This window comes from Eptesicus fuscus, chromosome 23 (assembly GCF_027574615.1).
Source record: "Eptesicus fuscus isolate TK198812 chromosome 23, DD_ASM_mEF_20220401, whole genome shotgun sequence".
NCBI lineage: Eukaryota > Metazoa > Chordata > Mammalia > Chiroptera > Vespertilionidae > Eptesicus > Eptesicus fuscus.
Window position 1 is genome coordinate 28,094,814 of NC_072495.1, and position 23,024 is coordinate 28,117,837.

General features: G+C 60.4%; 1 protein-coding gene across 1 annotated transcript in view; it reads left to right on the plus strand.

The window, feature by feature from the left end:
• TMEM132C (transmembrane protein 132C) overlaps positions 1-23,024 on the plus strand; it is a 72,621-nt gene that overhangs the window by 29,925 nt on the left and 19,672 nt on the right. The window contains exons 2-3 of the mRNA XM_054712420.1: positions 5,758-6,658; positions 13,345-13,491. Of these exons, the coding sequence (XP_054568395.1) occupies positions 5,758-6,658; positions 13,345-13,491 (1,048 nt within the window). The remainder of the gene's footprint in view (positions 1-5,757; positions 6,659-13,344; positions 13,492-23,024) is intronic.

The window sequence follows — 23,024 nt, forward strand, 5'->3', positions numbered from 1 at the left end:
TGTGTGCGCGTGTGTGCGTGTGCGTGCAGAGGTGTGTGTGTGTGTTTCCGTGGGGCAGAAACAGGAGGGGGTGATGGGGCGGGTGCCTTTTTTACCCTTAGGACCGCCGGCTGCCCCGCCCAGCCCATCCGGTTCCGTAAGCGGAGAAACGGACCCCACGTGGAGGCCGGACGGGCCTGGGCGAGCCCCCAGCGCAACCTCCGGAAAGGGCGGGTTTCCGTGTGGATGCGTCCCCCAGGGGAGCGGAGGGCGCCTGCACCGCTAGCGCTAACCCCCCGCCTCACTCCTCCATCCGTGGAATGGGCGCCGCAGCCAGGAGGGGCGTGTGCCGTTAGCGTCTGGGACAAACACGATGAGATTTCTTGGTTAATTATTTTTAAAGCGGAAGTTAGTGTTTCTTCTTTTTAAAAACGTATCTTTATTGTTCAAAGTATTACCGCTACCCCCCTTACCCCCCCTTGGACCCCCTCCATCCTGCAAACACACACACACACACACACACACACCCACGCACACACGTACACACACGCACACACACACACACACACACACACACGCACACACACGTACACACACGTACACACGCGCACACACACGTACACACATGCACATGCACACACATGTACACACACGCACACACACACGCACACGCACACGCGCGCACACACACACACACACACAGCCGGGGCGCACACACTATTTTTTTTATCTGTTGCAAAACCATCCCCGCCATCTCTCGTTAGCACCCCCCCCACACGGAGCTGCATGTGTTTTTTCTCGTGAAGCAATTGGCCAATTTCCTGCCAGCAGGCAGGCCAGCCCGGTCTTGCCCCCAAATCCAATTTCTCAAAAGAAACGAAGAATCCAAATGTATGTGTGTTCGCTCTCATTTCAAAGAGTTGCCGCCCCATCCCCGCCGTCCCCCTCGCCGCTCCCCCCCCCCTCCCGCCCTGAGCCACAGGCCCAGGGCATGGCGGCCCGGTCCAGGGTGAGGGCCTCGAGGCCTGGCCGACCTCTCTGGGTGGACAGCCCGGTCCGGGCCATCCCCGCCGGCGGCCTCATTATTGCTGCCCCCAGGCTGCTGGGCGGCCGGGAAGGAGGCCTGATGGTCCGGTTATGGCCGGAGCCCGCCCTCCCCCACGTCTGGGTGCGGCTGCGTCCGCCCCGGTGGCTGCCGAGCCGGGGACGGTCTCGTTCCCACTTTTTAATAGAGTGTTGTCCCCGCGGGTGACGCGAGGGAGCTGGGCGCTGCCGGGACACGTCGGCCGTGCGTCCGCAGGAGGCGGCTCCAAACCCGTCCACGCAGGCGGCCGAGGGCCCACAGGAGGGGCCTGCGCGGCTCGGGGCTCCGGGAGGGACAGGCCGAGACGCGGGCGGGTTGTGGGCATCAGTGCCGGGTGCAGGGGAGGGGGAGGCCTGGCCGCCAGGGCCGCAGGGCACCTACACGCTTCCTTTGCTCACTCATTCATTCATTCCCTCACTCAATCATTCAATCATCCACTCACTTATTCAATCATTCACTTACTCAATTGCTCAATCATTTGCTCATTCAATCACTCACTTATTCATTCATTCAATCACTCACTCAATCATTCACTCACTCACTCAATCATTCACTCACTCATTTATTCATTCATTCACTTACTCATTTGCTCAATTGCTCAATCATTTGCTCATTCAATCACTCAATCATTCATTCACTCAATCACTCACTCATTCATTCACTCATTCACTCATTCATTCACTCATTCAATCGTTCACTCACTTATTCATTCACTCACTCATTCATTCACTCATTCAATCGTTCAATTACTCACTTATTCATTCATTCAATCACTCACTCAATCATTCATTCACTCAATCACTCACTCAATCACTCACTCATTCACTCATTCATTCATTCATTCACTCGTTCAATCGTTCAATCACTCACGCGCCCCATGACCCACTCTAAACACACACACACACCCCTCTCTCCCCACGCGATTTTACCCCGAGGTCCCAGGCTCCTCATTCACGTGATTACGCTCCACACGGGCGCCACCTGACAGGCCGCAGAGGCCAACTCGGGGGCCCAGGAGACGCCCCTGTGTGTGTGGGGGGGAGGAGGGCTCCATGGGACGTGGAGGTTCTGTGTGTGTGTTTAATGATCTGTCATTAGTGTGTGTGTGTGTGTGTGTGTGGAGGGAACATGTGGACCAAATTAAAAATGAGCTTTTTATTTTCGAGAAAGACGGTCGTAAAGAGCGGAACGCGCTCCCTTTCACGGACATGAATGGGGCTAATTGGACGCTCAGCGTTAACGCGCGGTTCCATCATAAATAGCGCCGCCATCTGCGCTCGTGGTGCCTCTTCCCTGCACAGGCAGCGAGCGGCCCCACGCGCAGCAGGTGCAGGGGCTTACGTTCTGCTGGGGCGTCTGCCCGGCCACGCCGCGTCCTTTCTGGTGTTTGAACCCGACAGGTATTATTTCTGCAACGTTTTTAGTGATGTTTTTAGAGAGAGAGGAAGGGAGTGTGTGTGAGAGAGAAACATCCATGATGAGAGAGAATCACGGACCGGCTGCCTCCCGCACGCCCCCCACTGGGGATCGAGCCCACAACCCGGGCCTGTGCCCTGACCGGGAATCGAACCCTGACCTCTGGTTCATAGGTCGATGCTCAGCCACACCAGGCAGGCGAGGAGTGCTTCTTTGTATCGTATCCAACCGCAGAGGAAAGCGACACCCAGTCTTTCCACCATGGAGCCTCCTGCCCATCCACTCCTGAGCCCACTCAGGGCAGACGCTGGCCCAGCCCATCCTCCTAGACTCCCCACCCCTCACTCCCCACCCCTCACTCCCCACCCCTCACTCCCCACCCCTCACACCCCACCCCACACTCCCCACCCCTTACTCCCCACCCCACACACCCCACCCCACACTCCCCATCCCACACACCCCACCCCACACACCCCACCCCTCACTCCCCACCCCACACACTCCACCCCTCACTCCCCACCCCTCACTCCCCACCCCTCACACCCCCTCCCACACTCCCATCCCTTACACCCACCCCACGCTCCCCATCCCACACCCCACACCCCACACCCCTCACACCCCACCCCACACTCCCAGGGGCACAAGCCTTCTCTCCATGGACCCTCTGCTCAGGCTCCGGGCTCGGCATCCCCTCCCCAGTCCATTCGCCCTCCCTCGTCTGCCCGTCCTTCACGTCGCGGCTCAGAGAGAATCCGGAGTAGACGCCTCAGCCTCCATCCTGGCCGACGTCCCAACATCGAGTGTCACGGTGGCGGTGACGCATGACCTTGGCCGCAAGGGTCACGTCCCCAGAGCCATCCCGCCGGGGCGCCCGGCGACAGGGGCCATGTCTCCGGTTCCCTATCTCGGAATCTCACAGACTCAATTTCCGGCCGTGGCGGGCTGCGGGCTCCCCGGCGGACGGGCCGCGGGCTGACGGAGGACGCAATATCCCGGCCGCTGACAGGCCGCGCAGATAAAGAAAACGGATGCCCGGGGAGGGAGGCGGCCGGTGGACGGGCTGTCAGCTGACGGCGGGATGGAAAGGGCCGCTGTCAGCCGAGGGCCCGTCCCCCCTCCCGCGGCCTGAGGAAACCGGAATGGACTTTTCCAGATCAATAAAAGTTACTCAACGGCCCTGTCTCCCGGGGAGACGGGGAGCGAGCAGGTGAGCGGGGATGAGCGGGCGGGCATTTGTCAGGGCTGAGCGTCCGGCCGGAGCGGGCGGACTCCGTGCGGCCAGGAGCAGCCTGTCAGGGAGGAGATACGACCGCGGCTGGTGATTGCCTCTGCTCCCCGAATCCGCTCCCCGGACCGGGGCTCCCCGGAACGTGAGCTGAATTCACTAGGAGCCGCTCCACGCCGGGCTGGAGGCCGGCGGGTGCGGATGGGGCCTCCTGCAGCTCCTGGGGGCGCCGTCCTTGTGAACAGCCACGGGGTTGGGGTCGGAGGCGCGTGGACGTGGCGGCAATGACCCGAGTCTCGCCAAGGAGGAGGAAGCTGGCCGCCCCGCTCTCCTCCGCGTGGGGTCTGGGCCCCGGAGGCTGGCTGGGCTGGGCCCTCGGGTGGGAGAGGCCGGGAAGCGAGGGAGGTCGTCGGCACGTCCGCCATCTCCCGTTGCGGATCCCGAGGCCGGCCTGGCCGCGAGGAGGGCCCGTGGCCTCCTCCTCGGAAGGGAGGGCGGTGACGTCACACGCAGAGGCCGGAGGAGACGTGGGCCGTTCTGTAATCGCTGGGCGGAGCTCCTATCATGTCCTGTACATCGAGCTGCCGACCGACCTTCCTACCTGCATACGGATCCGTCTACCCACCCAGTCATCCATCCAGCCATCCATCGTTTCATTTATTCATCCACTCACCATCTATCCGTCCGTCATGCATCTGTGCATCCATCCACCCATCCACCCATCCATCGTCCATCATCTATTCATTCATCCATTGATCATTTATTCAACCATCCATCCCTCCAGCCATTGATCATTTCATGTATGCATCCATTCATCATCTATCTATTCACCCATTTATCCATCCACCTCTCCATCCATCATCCATCCACCCATGTGTCTGTCCATCCTTCTAGCATCCATTTATTCATCTATTCATTATCTATCTATCTATCATCTATTTATCTATCTATCTACCCATCATCCATCCATCCATCCACTCATGTATCTATCCATCCTTCTAGCATCCATTTATTCATTTATTCATTTATTCATTATCTATCTATCTATCTATCTATCTATCATCTATTTATCTATCTATCTACCCATCATCCATCCATCCATCCACTCATCCGTGGAAACTCAAGCTCCTAGAAGATAAATACTCGCCAAACATCACGTGGCTATTGATTAGATCAGCCCTAGACCCCCCCCCCCCCCCCCGTGGCCAAGCTTTAGGTCCAAACCTCTGTGGCAGACCACACTGTCTCCTCGATGATATCTGTCTGTTTGAGCTCCAATCAGTACATCAGAGGGTGGCTGGCTCCGTTCCCGGTCAGGGCACAGGCCCGGGTTGTGGGCGCAGTCCCCAGTCGGGGGCGTGCAGGAGGAAGTCAATGGATGTGTTGCTCTCACATCGATGTGTCTCTGCCCCCCCGCCCTCTCTCTAAAACTCAATAAAATAAAAGACGTTGGTAAAAAAAAAAAAAAAAATGTCTTCACCTCATGCAGTTTCTGAGCACATTCACCTCACACGCACCGGTCACTCGCCCGCGCGCTCTGAGGTCGACCCGCGTGGCGTTCCCGCCGAGCCGTGATGCTCAGCAGCGAAACCTCGGTTTCCCGCGTTTCAGTCTGAAGCACGTACATGTTTGGGGGGCATGGAGGGTCCCGAATGGGCTGGTTCCGGAAGGACCGTGAACACGCTACCCACGTGGACTTCGGCGTGTTCGCCTCTCGTTTCTAAATCACGGAGGGAACCCAACCTGTGGGGCTCAGGGGCTGAGCGTCGACCTGTGAACCAGGAGGTCAGGGTTCGGTTCCCGGTCAGGGCACAGGCCCGGGTTGTGGGCTCGAGTCCCCAGTGGGGGGCGTGCAGGAGGCAGCCGATCCATGATTCTCTCTCCTCACGGATGTTTCTCTCTCCCTCTCTCTCTCCCTTCCCTCTCCCTTCCTCCCTGACATCAATAAAAACACATTTTTATAAAACGATCATCGCCGATGGCCCTGAGGACTCTGCAGTACCCGTGACCATCTTGTTTTTCTCTCTCGTTTCTCCCTCTCTGCCGCCCGCAGTGATCGAGGGCCGTGAGGTCACCGACACCATCCCGGGGTTCTCCTCGCCGCCGCCCTACCTGCCCGTGAGCTTCCGCGTCCTCGGAGCGGACACCTCCTTCCTCCTGAGGGCGGCCCGCCGGGACCCCACGCACAACGCCAGCCTGCAGTCCCGCGTGGAGTCCTTCTTCACCTACGGCGCCCGGCGGCCCCCGCTCCTCAACGCCAGCTACGGGCCCTTCTCCGTGGAGAAGGTGCTGCCTCTGGACCCGACCTTGACCTTGACCTCTCTAGGCCGCACCGAGACGTTTCGTTTCGACTGGAAGCTGCGGGCCCACGTCCTGCAGGACAAGATCTACCCGGGCCGGCCGGTCGCGCAGGTCCTGTTCCACGTGCTGGGCCGGGACTGGGCGGAGCCGGACCCCGCCGCGCCGCTGCCCTGCCTGCGGGTGTACGCCTTCCGGGAGACGCGGGAGGTCAGGGCCAGCTGCCGGCTGCGGGGCGCGCTGGGGCTGTGCGTGGCCGAGCTGCGGCTGCCGCCCGGCTGGTTCAGTGCCCCCGCCGTGGGGGCCGGGAGGCGGCGGCCGGCGGGCCCGGACGAGGGGAGCCCCGTGGAGCTCTACTACACGGTGCACGCGGGGGACGGCGGGCACGGGGACTGCGCCGGCGGCGGCGGTGACCTCAGGAAGGGCAACGCCATCCGCCCCGGGAGGGACGGCCGGGAGGACGCGGCGTCCCACCTGCAGAGGGTCGGCGCCGTGCGCCTCTACCGCGCCCAGGACCGCGGCGACCGGCTCCGCGAGCTGCGCCTGGACGGCGACGTGGCCGTGTGGCTGCCCTCCAGGCCGGCCAAGCAAGGGGACGTGGTGACCGCCTACGTCACCGTGGCCAGCAACTCCACGGCGGACCTCTTCACCTTGAGGTAGGTGCCGGACAGACAGACGGACGGACGGCCCTGAGGCTGCGGGCGAGCTGGGCCTGCGCGTGGCCTGGAAACGCGTATCCGGTTAAGATCTGTTTGAAAGATAAAGAGGATCCAGCTCGGGGCTGTTCCCCTCTGGACTCGACCTTGACCTTGACCTTGACCTGAGGGTGAGGGTCGCAGCTGGGCCCTGGAGCCTTTCAGAATAAACGGTCCCCTGAGGAGGGACGCGCTGGGGCCGATCTTTACAGAGAGAAGGATGGCTTGTCACCTGACCGCCCAGTGGGGGGGGGGTGCTTGGGGAGTCTATTCAGGAAGGGGGGTTTGCCCGGCCTGGAGGGACCCCCCTGCTTCACGTGGGAGCCAGGGGGCTCTCCCGCCCTCACGCCCTTCTCACCGGCGTGTTGGGGGCGGGGCAAGAGGCCAGACACGGGACCCAAGGTCGGCCTGACGCCATCCATCCATCCCTCTCCCTTGACCTTGAACCACCGTCGGACCCGGAGAGGGAGGGCGGCGTGATGTGTCTCTAGCTGTGAGCTCTTTGGTACCTGGGCAGACGCTGTGTGCAGCGTCCGACGCCCGTGGGGAGGGGGACGGTGCGGGGAGGGGAAGTTTCCAAGAAAAGACGGCTCGCTCCGGGGTCTACGTGAGAAAAGCCAGGGATGAGCCCTTCTCGGGGTCACTGGCGTTGGCCTACGTCCTGCCAGGCAGCGGCGGGCGACCCCAGCTGGTGAGCGCAGATCGCCAGTGACGAAAGGCACCTGCCGGCAGGAAGTCAGTCAGCAGGGGTGTCCGTCGCATGAAACGGAAAAAGAGCCCGGCCGGCGTGGCTCCGTGGCTGAGCGTCGACCTAGGAACCAGGAGGTCAGGGTTCGATTCTCGGTCAGGGCACAGGCCCGGGTGGCAGGCTCGATCCCCAGTGGGGGGCGTGCAGGAGGCAGCCGGTCCATGGTTCTCTCTCATCACGGATGTTTCTCTCTCTCCCTCTCCCTCTCCCTTCCTCTCTGAAATCAATGAAAATGTATATTTAAGAAATCGGACTGAATCCATTTCCAGAAAAACACAGCGAGACACAGCAAATGGGTCAGTCGGTTCCCAGGCACCTCGGCCCCGGCCCGGCCACGCGGGGACGGAGAATCGCTGAAATGCGGGAAACGCTGACGCTGACGACGCGGGCAGGCTTCACGCCCCAATTGCTTCCCGTTTCTACCTGCTTCCTTTTTCTTCCCTTTAACCCGTCTGTGTCCAACGCGTAACATTCCACCCTACGGACCTCGGCGGCGCCGCCCAGCGGGCCCCCCTCTCCCTCCTCGCGAGATTCGGTTCCTCTTGTCCTCCTCTGGACGCCCGCCGGAGGCATGAATATGCATGACCCTGTTGAACAAGATTTTTATTGAAAACAAAAATGGATCTGAAGTTTCCCATTCGCGGCTCTTGGGCGGGAGCGTGAAAGGGCCATTGAGCCCTCCGTGCGGGCGACGGTGGGTCCTGGCTGCTGGCTTTGGCCGAGAATGTCCACGTTGGGCGACTGAGGGGTTCTTCTCCCCTTTGGGCAAAAAATAAAATAAAATAAAAATAAATCGTCTTTTAAAGGGAGGGAGAGAGAGAGAGAAACCATCTTTACACAATTCCGTTTCCTATCCGGGAGCGTCGGAGGAGGACCGGACACGATGAATGAAAAGAACGCGATGTTTATGTTTCCTGGCCGCCCTGCGTGAGGATAAAATGAAAAAAAGAAAAAAAGAAGAAGAAACAGGCTGGACGGGCCGAGCGCGTGCCTTTCCCTTCTCTCTCGCTCCCTCGCCGCCTGATTCCTGGAAAATCGACCCTCTTCCTCCGCTTCAATTGGTGTCTCTGCCTGGCCTCCCTCTGCAGGACGGAGGGGCTGGGGGGGTGGGGGGGGGAGGCTGCCTGTGTCGGGGGCGCCATTAATCAGGCGTTTTTCCTCCCCGCGCATTCCCGCGGTTCGGTTCGGGCCACGCATTTGTCATCAGACCGATGGATGGCTCCTTGGCAGGAAGTAAACCAGCGTCCGAAACGCAGAGCGATCCCCGCCGAAACGCGAAGCCTCCTCACGCCGGGTCTGCGCAGACAATATCGATTCATGGGGAAAGGAATTCCCCCGAGAGTCTCTGTCGTCCAACGAGTTTATTCCTGGCGGGTGGGGGTGGGTCTGAGGCCTGGAGCCACAAGGCATTCGTGATGTGTACGAAGCACCTACTCAGTGCCACGCAGATGGAAGGAGGTTCTAACGGCACTTGCATCCTGGGGGGGAGTCAGGCCGTTCTCAGGCGATGAAATAGAGTGGCTCAAAAGTGGGGTGAAATTCGTCTTCCTTGAGGATTCCTTGGCATGCCTGATATCCCGCAATGATTTGAAGAGGAGAAGGAAGACAGCAGGGGTGTGCGCGGTTTTCACGGGGTTCGGGGGGGCGGGGGGGGGTTGTCTGAGGGGCCGCCCGGAGTGGCGTCTGCGCTTTGCTGTTCGTTTGTGGGTCGGTGGCTTTTTAAACGGTTAAATAACCACAGACGTAGCTCTCACGGTCACCTTCCATTTTTCATCGAGAGATTCAAGCTTTCCACTCATCACAGTAACGGCGCGTTTCCTGGGCCGGGTCCTTGTGTAAGTGAAAACAAAACCCAAAACGGCAGGTTGTTGTAAGGAAAACGTTCAGCGGATTCGGGGCGTCTCCTGCGTGGATTTGAGGACCTTTGGGGGGGGGGGGTGCACACAGGCCTGTTCCCGGGAGCAGAACGCAAGACAAGTCCCCGTGGGCCCTGCACCTCGCAGTGGGGCCGAGGGCCTGCCTTTCCGTGTGCGTGTTTGTTAACCCTCCCCGGCGCACTGAAGGTCACGGGTCCGACCCCGGCCGGGGTCGGGGCAGGCGTAGAAGGCGACCAGTGGCTGTGTGTGTCTCACATTGACGTTTCTCTCTCTCTCCCTCCCCCATTCCAATCTCTAAAGAAACCAATGGGAAAAATATCCTCAATGAGGGTTAAAAAAATATATTTAAAAAGGAACCCCCACCCCCTGGGAGGCTGCGCCCGCGTACTGCCCGCCTGGGGCGCATCCGGATTTGGGAGAAACCCTCTGTCTGGACTGTTTATACCGCATCTCCGTGCCCGAGTGTTCGGGTGGTTTCTCCCCTAAATCCCTTTGTTTGGGGAATTTAAAAACAAAACAAAAAAACAAAACAAAACCAAAACAAACCCACCCCGGCCAGTCGCCGGCTCCGTGGGAGAGACAGCTGCCGGGAGTTTCTGCGGCACCAGCAGGAAGTTCACCTTCTTCCTGTTTTAAAGGCCACGTTGTCACCCCGACTGGGGAGCGAGCTTTGTGGGGTCGCTGAGGGTGGTGGCGGAGCTGGCTCGGGGCTAAGCCTAAACGATGGAATTAAGGTCGGAATTAAGGTCACTAATGCGTTAACGAGGCGGGAATCAGGGGCAGGTGGTTCGGGAGACGGCGAGCCAGTGCCGTTACCCCGTCTTTTCGTTTCTCCTCTTCCAATTGTTGCTGCTGTTCCTCTGTGGCTGGGATGCATGGGCTCCAGGCTCAGTCTGCCCTGCCCCCCACCCCATGGCACCCCACGCTACGCCACCCCCAACCCCGCAGAGGCCAGGGCTCAAGTGGAACCTGCGCTGGGAGGCTGGGGGTTGGGCCCAGCGCCTTTTAAGTTTCTGCAAACAAGCAGGCCTGGGGGAGCCGGAGGGATGGGATGCTGAGACCCCAGTCCTCCCGTGCCGCCTCTGATTGGCTGCCTTAGGGACCCGCTTCCGCCCCGCCCCCCTGTCCGTCTGTCCATTCGGGGTTCACCAAACCAGAGGTGTGTCCATCACACATTGGGCCCCACCTTCCTGGGGCGTCCAGTCCGGGGAGGAGTCTGTGGTCACACAGGAAGGTGAGTGCCAGCCCGGCCGGCGGGGCTCAGGGGGGGGCATCGACCTAGGAACCCGGAGGTCACGGGTTCGATTCCCAGTCAGGGCACAGGCCTGGGTTGTGGGCTTGATCCCCAGTGGGGGGCGTGCAGGAGGCAGCGGATCCATGATTCTCTCTCCTCATGGATGTTTCTGTCCCTCTCTCCCTCTCCCTTCCTCTCTAAAATCAATAAAATAAATTTTAAAAAAATAAAGGGCTAACAGAGAGCCTAGCCAGTGTTCTCCGTGGTTAGAGTGTCTGTCCTGGGACTGAAGGGTTGTGGGTTCGATTCCGGTCACGGGCAGGTACCTCCATGGCAGGCTCCATCCCTGGCCCCCTCCCCCGTGGGGGCGCGTGCGGGAGGCAACCACCCACCGATATTTCTCCTCCCCCCCCCCCCCCCGCCGCCCTCCACTCTCTCTGAACAATCACTGGGAAGAATGCCTCGGGCGAGGATGGACAACACATCCGTACATAAATAAATAAATAGAGTTTGGGGGTCCCAATGCCCCCCTTACCCACCACCAGGCAGAACCCGAACCACGCGCTTCGGACCGGGACCGCGCCGCGCCCTCCCTCCCTCCGTGTGATTTCCGCCCGCGTGTCATGCTATGGCGGCCGTGTGTCATGTTTAGAGCACGGCTCGCCTCGCGGTCAGACCCGAGGTGTCGAGGCAGCGAGATGAACGGCCCGTCCGCGGGGCACGCGGTGTCTCTCCCGTCTAGGAGACGGAGATGGACGCCTGTGGGCGGCTTCATGAGGAAACGGGACGCCGGGTGGTTCACGGAGACGCGGGCTGTCCGCCCAGCCACGCCGCATTGACAACGATATCTCCGATCGGCGTCTGCAAACACACCCGCTTGGTGTAACCTTTCCCGGCCTTCCTTCCTCCCTCCCTCCCTGCCTCCCTCCTCCCTTCCTTCCTCCCTCCTCCTCTTCCTTCCTTCCTTCCTTCCTTCCTTCCTTCCTTTTTTTTAAAATATATTTTTAGTGATTTCAGAGAGGAAGGGAGAGAGAGAGAGAGATAAACATCCATGATGAGAGAGAATCATGGACCGGCTGCCTCCTGCACACCCCCCACTGGGGATCGAGCCCCCAGCCCGGGCCTGTGCCCTGACTGGGAATCGAACCACAATCTCCTGGTTCCTAGGTCAGGCTGCATAGTCTTAAAAAAAATAAAAGGCCCTGGCCGGTGTGGCTCAGTGGACAGAGCGTCGACCTACTGGCTGAAGGGTCCTGGGTTTGATTCCGGTCAAGGGCATGGACCGCGGCTGCAGGCTCCTCCCCAGCCCGGGCCCTGGCCGGGGTGCGTGCAGGAGGCAACCCGTCGGTGTGTTTCTCTCACATCCATGTTTCTCTCTGTCTCTCCCTCTCTCTTCCACTCTCCTAAAAATCAATGGGGACATATCCTCAGGCGAGGATTTTTTAAAAAAGAAAAACACAATAAGTTCACAGTTTTGGGAGATGAAGGTACCGGGAGCCACACAGAGAGAGAGAAGGGGGCGGGGGTCGCCCAGGTCCTGGTGCTCCGGGGCCTGGATTAATTTACAATGTTTGCTTCCTCACTGTCCACCCTTCCTTCCTGAGGCCGGTCTGTGCGGAGCTTCTGAGACTTACAGCCAAGTAATTCCCGGCCGAGCAGGGAGCCCTCGGCCGGCCCCGCGGTCTCACCTCTCATCCATCACTGCCGGCTGCACCGGGCCGCGCCGGGCCGGGCGGGGAGCGGCGGCCGCGCTGCAGAGGGAGGCGATAATGAGATTTTAGGATCCGGAGAGAGCGGGGATGACACCCGCCCCTCCGCCCGCAGGCCGCCGCAGCCTCTTTCTGGACGACCAGCCCGGCCCGGCTGGGCGCGCAGATGCTCATGCGCGGGACGGGGTGTCTCCCGGGCCGGCCGAGAGCTCCATCCGCTCCGACTGTCTCTTCCCCTCACCGGCGGAGGGAGGACGTCTTTGCCAGTGATTTTCAGGGAGTGGGAGGGAGGGGGAGGGGGAGAGAGAGACATCAACTGGCTGCCTCCCTCACGCGCCCCGAAGTGCTTACTGAGGTGCCTGCCCTTGACCCCAAATCGAACCCGTGACCCTCTGTCGGCAGGCCACCGTTCTAACCCCTGAGCCACACCGGCCGGGGCCAGATTGTCTTTTAAAGAAGGCTCCAGGGCCCCAGGCCCCCGGTCTGGCTCAGTGGATAGAGCCTTGGCCTGCGGACCAAAGGGTCCCGGGTTCGATTCCGGTCAAGGGCACGCACCTGGGTTGCAGGCTCCCTTCCCGCCCCTCCCCCCCATTCAGTACCGAGGGACACAGAGGTGCTGTCTGTCGGGCAGAGGGCACGGGTCCCCCGGGGGGCAGCATCGGACCTCAGACGCAGGACTGAGCCATTGCTGAGACACCAGGGAAATTAAAAATATACATCATCGTGGGTTAATTATGCAACAATAAGACAGCAACACCTTTTATAAAAATGTTTATTTTAGCCCGTCCGGCGTGGCTCAGGGGCTGAGCGTCGACCTAGGAACCAGGAGGTCAGGGTTCGATTCCCGGTCAGGGCACAGGCCCGGGTTGCGGGCTCGGTCCCCAGTGCGGGGCGTGCAGGAGGCAGCCGGTCCATGATTCTCTCTCCTCATGGATGTGTCTCTCCTCCCTCTCCCTTCCTCTCTGACATCAATAAGAAAACACATATTTTTTTAAGTAAAGAAACGTAAGATGGCGGCCGCGCGGCGGGCCCCTGGGAGCGGCAGGCACTGACCCGGCTCTCTCCGGCTGTCCCCCCAGAGCCAAGGTGAAGAAGGGGCTGAACGTCCTGAGTGCGCGGCCCAGCGAGCCCGGCCGGTGGGCGGTGCGGCAGGAGCTGGGCGCCGGCGGCAAACACAGCACCAGCACCGTGGTCTGCCAGCGCCTGGGGCCCGGCGCCCGCAACAGGTAGGTGAGCACCAAGGTAAGCGCCGCCTCCTCCCCCAAGGGGCGTGGCTGACCTCAAGTTCACGAGCTGCTGGACCCCCACCCCCACCCCCACCCCCACGTCAGAGGCTGGACCCGCGGGCATGATGGTACCCGGCGGGCAGGGCGCCATGCTGCCTCTGTGTTGTGCGGGCTTTGGAGCAGAGATGCATTAGCGGGGTCCTACTGTGCGTCACCGAGGCTCAGGAGTTAGCGGGGTCCTACTGTGCGTCACCGAGGCTCAGGAGTTAGCGGGGTCCTACTGTGCGTCGCCGAGGCTCAGGAGTTAGCGGGGTCCTACTGTGCGTCACCGAGGCTCAGGAGTTAGCGAGGTCCTACTGTGCGTCACCGAGGCTCAGGAGTTAGCGAGGTCCTACTGTGCGTCACCGAGGCTCAGGAGTTAGCGGGGTCCTACTGTGCGTCACCCAGGCTCAGGTGAGTCAGTGAGGTCCTACTGTGCGTCACCGAGGATCAGGAGTTAGCGAGGTCCTACTGTGCGTCACCGAGGCTCAGGAGTTAGCAGGGTCCTACTGTGCGTCACCGAGGCTCAGGTGAGTCAGTGAGGTCCTACTGTGCGTCACCCAGGCTCAGGTGAGTCAGTGAGGTCCTACTGTGCGTCACGAGGCTCAGGCATGTCATTCACGGAGTCACGGTGTCCTGCCGAGTGGGACTTGGTCCCAACATTCTCCTGGGTGCCTGACTCCTCCTGCCCCACCGACCCTCAGGGCCACAGCCTTGTTGGGGTCTCCGTGGCTGGCTGGCTCCTGGCTTGGTGCCCGAGCTCAGGGCCCCGGACCTGAACGGGATGAAGGAGACGGAGGCAGAGGAGCAGCCGGGGGGGGGGGCCGGGGCGTGGCTGCTCCTCGCTCTCACTGTGTACACGGCAGCCCGGAGGCCTCACGGGGCTGTCATTCGTCACGTCCTGAAGGCACACGTCCCCTCTCTGCGCGTTTCTTCTTCTTGACACGCAATTTATTGTGTGTGTGAGTGGGGGGGCGAGAGGGGAGGACAGGTGATCCATTCACACGGTTCCAACCTCAGAACCTCGAGACGACAAAACCCCAGCCCCCCTCCCCCGCTCCCCTGCTCCCGCCCCGAGGCCATCGGGGTTCAAACTTCTACACAGACCTTCCCATCGATACTCGTTTCATGCATGTGCAGCACACACACACATGCACACGTGCGCACACACACACATGCATGTGTGCACACATACACACACACACATTTCCTCCCTCACATCAGCATTAAACAACATCACTCTCTTTCTCACTGAAGAACACAACGTGTGATTTTTCCGAGTCAGTGCATGAAGCTCTTGCTTTTCCTTTTTAAAAAATAGATTTTTTATTGCTCTCAGAGAGGAAGGGAGAGGGAGATAGAAACATCCGTGATGAGAGAGGATCATGGACCAGCTGCCTCCTGCACGCCCCACCCTGAGGATCGAGCCCGAAACCCGGGCCTGTGCCCTGACCGGGAGTCGAACCCGGGACTTTTTGGTTCACGAGGTGACGCTCCACCCCTGAGCCACACCGGCCGGCGCTTTCACGTTTTATTGATTTTTAGAGAGAGGAAGGGAGAGGCATTTTCAAGGTCAGCCTCGCCCCCTCACGTGGCAAAATACTCGAGGGTTTTGTTCAGCAGAAAACACAGCAGCACTGAGTAGGAAATTAAAAGGAAAAAAGGCACGTGGGCCAGAGGCGGCCTCTTCGCGGAGAGAGGACGCTCAGACCCTCGCCGGTCCTGCGGCCTCACTGGCTGCCTTCTCCCGGCCGCTCCGCGCGCCCCAGGAGCCCAGCAGCGCTTCTCTCCCCGCGTCCCGTCCCATGCATTCCTCGCCAGCGGCCTCACTCTTCCTCCCGATGCCCGCGCCCGCGGCCTTCCCTCCCCCGCAGTGTGTAACTGGGCTGACCGGCGAGGCGTCCCATCCATCACGCCCGCAATTTCCCGCCCGGGAGGCGCGCGGGGCTGAAGGGTGCAGCGAGTCACCTTAGCCCTCGGCGGGCCCTCTGGCCGGGCCGCTCACGCCCACAGCGCTGCACGGGGCGGCCACGGCCGGTCGCTGTCTGGGAGCCACAGGGTCACGGGCAGGTGTGCATGGGTTTGGACAAAAGGGTTGGGATGCCCACCCCCCCCCCCGCCCCCCCAAATCGCTGGGTCAGCAAGAAAGAGGTTGGTTTCTGGTTGGCTTCCTGTCTGAGTCCTGGAGGCAGGTCCCAATATGGCTCTCAGTCTCTCACAAACACATGTTGGAAGCACCCGTGAGCCCTTAGATTGCGGGGGCGGGGGGGGGGGGGGGAGACCAGACAGTGCTCCCCCTACCTGCACGAAGGGGATATACATGTTTCTCATGGATGCATAGCAAGCCCTGGCCAGGTAGCTCAGCACCTTAGAGCCGTGGTCGGCAAACTGCGGCTCACGAGCCACATGCGGCTCTTCGGCCCCTGGAGTTTTTAGCAAAGGCCAGCTCAGGAGGACCCTCATTAAGGTAATAACCATGTACCTGCCTATATAGTTTAAGTTTAAAAAACGTGGCTCTCAAAAGAAATTTCAATCGTTGTCCTGTTGATATTTGGCTCTGTGGACTAATGAGTTTGCCGACCACTGACCCAACTCATCCAACAACTAACCAGCTCATCAACCAACTACCCAACTCATCAAACAACTAACCAGCTCATCAACCAACTACCCAACTCATCCAACAACTAACCAGCTCATCAACCAACTACCCGGCTCATCAAACAATTAACTACCAGCTCATCTACCAGCTCCCCACCTCCTCCAACAACCAGCGGCTGTAACTGCGCACACCTGTGCGACTCCCGTGTCTGGAGAGAGACTCCCCCGGGCGCTGGACGAGCTGGGACCGTGGTCGGCAAACCTCGGCTCACGAGCCACATGCGGCTCTTTGGCCCCTGGAGTGTGGCTCTTCCACAAAATGCCACGGCCTGGGCGAGTCTATTTTGAAGAAGTGGCGTTAGAAGAAGTTTACGGTTAAAAAATGTGGCTCTCCAAAGAGATTTCCATCGTTGTCCTGTTGGTATTTGGCTCTGTGGACTAAGGAGTTTGCCGACCACTGAGCTACCGGATGCACCAAGCGTGTGGGTTGGGTCCCCAGTCGGGGCCCACACAGGAATCAGCCCGTGTCCCGGCCGGCGTGGCTCCGTGGCTGAGCGTCCACCGGTGAACCAGGGGGTCTTGGTTCGATTCCCGATCAGGGCACCTTCTCCGGCTGCAGGGTCCCCAGGGCGGGGCGTGCGGACGGCAGCCGACCCGTGACTCTCTCTCATCATCGGAGTTCCCTTGTCTCTCTCCCGCTCCCTTCCTCTCTGACATCCATGAACGTATCTTAACCAGAAAGAAGAGAACACGTATCAGGAGAGCGAGGGGCTCGCAGGAAGGGCGGGCGGGAGGGAAACCGTGGGAGCAGGGCTTCCTTCCGTCCTGCGGGCGGCTCCCTGTCAGCTCAGCGACACCGCCAGACGCCGCCAGACGCCGCCCGCCGTGACAGCGCTGCGCGTGGAGAGGTGGCAAGGCGGCAGGTAGCGGGGAAGCGGGGCCGGGGCGCCCATCTGGGGGGGACGATAACATTCACGGGGCTGCGTTTCTCTTCCCCGCGGACACGTGGCCGGGCTGGGCCCGGGTTCACCCCTCATTGTCTCCCGGGCGGCGAGCACGGCTCACGCCGCTGCCCGAAATAGAACCTTGAGTGCCTGGCGTCTCCTGCCGACGCCGTGAAAGACAAAAGGAGAAAGGGAGAGCCGAAAGCAGAGCGCCGGGCAGGTGCAGGGAGGCAGCGCTGCCCCGAGCCCCGGCCGCCTCCTCCCTCGTCGGCCCCGGCCCCGCGCGCCTTCATTCCGCCGTCGCCGTCAGGAGAGAGAGCGAGGACGGAGAGGCAGCGCTGGCCACGTCGGCAAAAAACATAGGGAGCAGCGGCCCCGACACCGGAGTGCGTCCAGCCGGGGCCACTCCCGCTCCCAGAGCCGCTGAGCGCCGAGGAGGAGTGGGCGGGGACAGCCCCGGCCAGGGTGGCTCAGTGGGTAGAGCCTCGGCCCGCAGACCCAAGGGTCCCGGGTTCGATTCCGGTCAAGGGCACGCACCTCAGTTGCAGGCTCCTCCCCAGGCCCAGGCCCTGGTCGGGCGCGTGCAGGAGGCAACCCATCGATGTGTGTCTCTCCCATCGATGGTTCTCTCTCACATCCATGTCTCTCCCTCTCCCTTCCACTCTCCCTACATCGATGGGAAAATACCGTCGGGGGAGCATTAAGAGGAAAGGAAATGCAAGGACAGACACACACTCACACCCGGACGGGCTCGCTGAGGAAAGACGCAGGACGCACCTGACGTTTCGCTGGCACAGAGCCACGTGGGGCGCGCTCTCCACCGTCCAGTCGTGCGTGTGCCCCCGCGGATCCCGCTTGGACGTGCGCGCCGGGGAGAACAGCTCCGATGGGTGAGTTTCCTCCTCCTTTTTCCTGCCTTCCCGCGTGCTCCTGCCCGTGACGGACAGGAGGCAGAGGACAGTGGCCGAACCCGACGCTTTGGGGCTTTTTACCTTTGACCCAGAATGAAGCTCAGAGCCTAGGACGCGGGCGGGGCCGGTGAGGGGCTCCACGGGGCCCTCGGGGGCCCAGGCTCCTTCTCGCTTCTGGCTCGGCAATCGTCGGCCCGTGGTCGGCCCCCTGCCTCGTGCTCACAGGATGGCGGCCGTAGCTCGGCGCACCTCACCTGTGTTCCGGGCCCTGAGCGCGCAGGTGCCCGGCCCGGGACGCCGCCGGGCAGAGGGACCGGCCCAGAACGGGGTACACCTGCCGGGGGCACCCGCCCGCCGCTCGGCTCTCCGCGTGGGCCCCGCCCTCCGGACGTGGCCGATGACCCGTTCAGCGTCCTGAGGCCCCATCCGGAGGCCACACGGCCACATGTTACCGCTTAGCCGGTACCTGATGCCGATGTCGACTCATCTTTTTTTTCTTCTCCGTAAACAAAATAAGGAGGAAACGTTGTATCGTTCCTAAACATAAACACCAGTGCCCAGCCCACGTGGCTCAGTGGTTGAGTATCGACCTATGGACCACGGGGTCACTGCCCGGGGTCCGGGCTCCATCCCCAGTGGGGGGCGTGCAGGAGGCAGCCGATCCAGGATTCTCTCTCATCACGGATGTGTGTGTGTCTCTCTCTCTCCCTCTCTCTGAAATCAATTTTAAAAATAAGAAGAAATGAAAAATTATAAAACAAAACAAACAGACATAAAACCCAGTGTCCGTAGCCACGGGAAAGAGGCAGACATAAAACCAACGCCGTCACAGCGCTGGCCCGGGGCTCGCTCCGCCCCCACGGAGCCGGCCGCGGGTCCCAGAAGGCCCCCTCCCGCGGATGCCCCCAGAGCTCGGGTCTGAATCCGAGTCTTTTGTGGGAGCAGAAGGCTGCGTTTGAAAGGAGAATGTAGGTCATGCCTCGCAGCCAGACAGCTGCCTGCCTCCTGCTCCCACACGGGGCGTCGCTGGCAATCATCGGAGGGGCTCCCCGCGCCCCGCACGCGCCCGCCCGTGGAAAGGCCTGGCGAGCTGGTGGCGGCGTCTGGCCCGGCGTTCAAGGCCGCGCCGAAAGGGCCCTGTCAACGGGAATCCTTAGCTTCTTCCTCGACCAGCCCCCCTCCCCTCAGGGCTCCTGGGACCCACTCCAGACCCCACGCTCTCCGCCTTGCCCCCCGCACCGCCCTCCCCCCCCCCCCGCCCCGTAATCATTTCTCTCCCCTCCAGAGCATTTCTGCCTTCCAGGCCTCCTCCTTCTCTGATTATGGGTTATCAGGTGCAAAATCGATCCCTCCCTCCTATTGTGTGCAGGGAAATTTTACGTTTCTTTTCGTGTTTTTTTTTTTTTAAATAATCAAGACAGCTATTTTTAAACGCAAACCATGTCCTAAAAGCATTGCTCTGAAATGGGATATCTTTTCTGTGTGTGAACCCTGCCGGGAGCGGGGATCGAACCTGCAACCCGGATACGCGCCCTCTAGTGCCCGGGCCAATGCTTTAGCCCAGTGGTCGGCAAACTGCGGCTCTCGAGCCACATGCGGCTCTTCGGCCCCTGGAGTGTGGCTCTTCCACAAAATACCACGGCCTGGGCGAGTCTATGTTGAAGAAGTGGCGTTTGAAGAAGTTTATGTTTAAAAAATGTGGCTCTCAGAAGAAATTTCAGTCGTTGTCCTGTTGATATCTGGCTCTGTGGACGGATGAGTTTGCCGACCACGGCTCTAGCCACTGAGAACACCAGCCAGGGCAGTGACAGGAACCTCCAAATGCCCCAAACCTATGGCCACGCGGGTCCGCTTGAGAGAACGTAGCCCCCGGTCTGCGCCTACGCACTGACATTTACCACGGCGCGCCTGTGACAGACGGGAGTCCGCTGGGCGGGTGAATCCGGGCACCTCCACTGAATGGAATGTTATACCAGGTGGACGGGTTAATGGTGCGGATTAACCATCAACCGGTTAATAATGCGGATTTTTTTCACTAGATGGAGTTACACATATGCTGATATAGATGCGATTTGATATGCAGGCTGTTTTGTTGTAGTGACAACAAGCTTCAGAACCTCCTATGTCAAATTTTCCGAAGGTGTTAACATCATAGATATTTTTACGCTTAAAATTGTCGAATTTCGTGCCAAAAATAGAGCATTTGCGGGAAGTTTTAGTTCGTTACTTTGCTTTGAAGAAAAGCGCTGCTGAAAGTGATCGTAGACTTCGGGAAGCTTGTGGTGAACATGCTCCATCTCAAGACACGTGTGAGCGCTGGTCTAAACGCTTTAAAAGGGATGATTTCGACGTGAAAGACAAAGAACGTCCAGGTCCATTTGAACCACGCTTTGATCGTAAAACGACCAGAATGGGCCAGAAGACACGGCAAAGTAATTCTGCTTCACGATGACGCACCATCACACACTTCAACACCAGGTACAGACACGTGAAAAGATCCTGCCGGGAAGTATGAACCCACCCGCCGTGTTCACCAGACCGTGCTCCTTCAGATGACCACGTGTTCCGATCGATGGCACACGCACTGTCTGAGCAGCACTTCAACACGGACGCAGACGTGGGAAATGGGGTCTCTGAATGGTCTGCCTCAAAACAAGAGAAGTCCTATTGGGACGGAATCCACAAATGACCTGAAAGATGGGGAAATGTGTGGCTAGCGATGGACATTACTTTGAAGAAAGCACTTTTGATGTTTCTCTTGAGATTATCGTGTTTTCTTTGATTACAAAGTCCGCATTATTAACAGTGTAGCCATTTAAAATGAGCCCTAGCTGCCTCTCCCGCTCTGGAAAGTTCTCTAAGAAATACTGCAAAGCGAAGAAAAACAGGAAAGAGAAAACAGCCGGCACCGGCCCAGCAGCGCGTGGGGCCTGCTCACACTCCAGGTTAAAAATGGGAAGAACCCCGGCCGGGGTGGCTCAGTGGAGAGAGCGTCGGCCTGCGGACGGAAGGGTCCCGGGTTCGATTCCCGGTCAGGGCACAGGCCCGGGTTGCGAGCTCGATCCCCAGTGGGGGGCGTGCAGGAGGCAGCCGAGCCATGATTATCTCTCATCATGAATGTCTCTCTCTCTCTCTCTCTCTCTCTCTCTCTCTCTCTCTCTCTGTCCCTCTCCCTCCCTCTCCCTTCCTCTCGAAAATCAATAAAAATATATTTTTTAAAAATGGGACGAGATGCTGCCCCATCCAATTTCATGGTTGAGCCTTGAGGACATTATGCTCAGTGGCATGAGGCAGACACAATAGCACACACACCGCACAATTCCACCTCCACGAGGTGCCCGGAGCCATCAAACCCACAGAGACAGGAGGTGGAGAGGAGGGGGGGCAGGCGTGGGGGGAGGGGCGGTGCCGTTTTGCGCGGGGGGGGGGGGCGGGGGGGACGGAGTTTAAATGAGACAAGACGGAGCGAGTTCTGGAGGCGGACGGCGGGGGTGGCTGCCGCCGGGGAGCTGAAACGGCCACCTTCCTATCACGTGTGCTTGACCACAATTAAAAATAAAATAAAGGCGCGCATTTGTGAACGGACGGCTCTGGGGTGGGAGGGGGAGGGGACCTGAGCGAGGACGGGTCCCGGATGAGGGGAGACACTGTGTATCCTTCTCCGTAGCGTGTGAAGGTTGCTCCTGTGCGACAAAGTCTCTGTTTAAGCGTCAAAAAACATTGCAAACCGTGACAGTAATCAAACCCGTGAGCAGCAGCGGTTGTAGACGCGTCATGCATGCTCGCGCGTCCTCTGCAGCACCGAGCTGCGGGCATGCATGGCTGGTGCACGTGGGGAGGTGTGTGTGCTGGAGATCTATCGAGGGGGGCCCATGGAGCAGCCTCCGACCTCCTTTGCAAGCGCGGGGCCCGGCGCTGCCGAGGTTAACGGCGCTGCCAGCTGCAGGCAGAGCGGGGACGGCGCGTGCCATCAGGAGGCTCTTACATAAGCCACCAGCACCGGGCAGGGCCGGCGAGTCCCGGAATGATGTGCGAGACGTCCCCGCTGCATCCTTCCTGGCTGCTCCCCGTCCCCCACTCCCACACCCCCCCCCCCCTTTCTCTTCCTTTTAAGAGAAACAATCATGGCTCTTGTGGCAAGAAAATTGTGTCCAATATTAAACAGGCGCCGGAGTGACAGAGGGAAGGAGATGAAAAGCCGCGGGAAGGCGCGTGATCATAAACCCGAGAGACGGGCCCGCAGCGGCGCGCCCTGCCGACGGCCGTGTGTCCCCCGCACCCCCCCTCCCCCGCCCTTGTCGCCGCCCCGAGGGCATCTCTGGAGCCACGTCCAGGTCACGGCCCAGGGGCCGGGCCGCTGCTGTCCCTCCCCCTGTTGGGCGCAAGGACAGGAGACTGGGGAGCGGGGTGTAGGGCCAGGCACCAGGGGACCCCGAGTCCAAGTCTCTGCGCCCCATTTCCCTCCCGTAGTGCGGCGCTCAGGGATCCTTTAGGCCTCGGAGGGATTCCGGTTCTTCGGTTCGATTCCCGGTCAGGGCACAGGCCCGGGTTGCGGGCTCCATCCCGAGCAGGGGGTGTGCAGGAGGCAGCCGATCCATGATCCTCTCTCATCATGGATGTTTCTCTCTCTCTCTCTCTCTCTCTCTCTCTCAAATCAATAGAAATCTGTTTTTAAAAATAAAAAGTAAAGCTGCCCTCCGGCCTCGGGTCCCTGCAGTCCCGGATGCGGTCGGACACGTGAGCTGTCACTGACCCTTTGGGTCCCCAGCCCGGCCTCCCGGCCACGCGCCCGGCTCCGCAGGCACCGCAGCCAAAAGGCGGGCTGGGAGCCGCTCCAGGCGCCGTCTGTCTCCCGTGCCGTTCGGGGAGCGCGGGTCTCAGCGGGGTCCCCGGAGCGTGTCCCTCCTGGCAGGTCTCCCGTGGACTCCGCGCTCCGTGTCCCTCCGGGAGCGAGTCCAACGCGCCTGGCAGGGCAGATAGCGCCGGAGGGTGCCCCTGCCCCTCCCCGCTGCGCCCGCCTCCTCCGCCTCCTCCGGGGAAA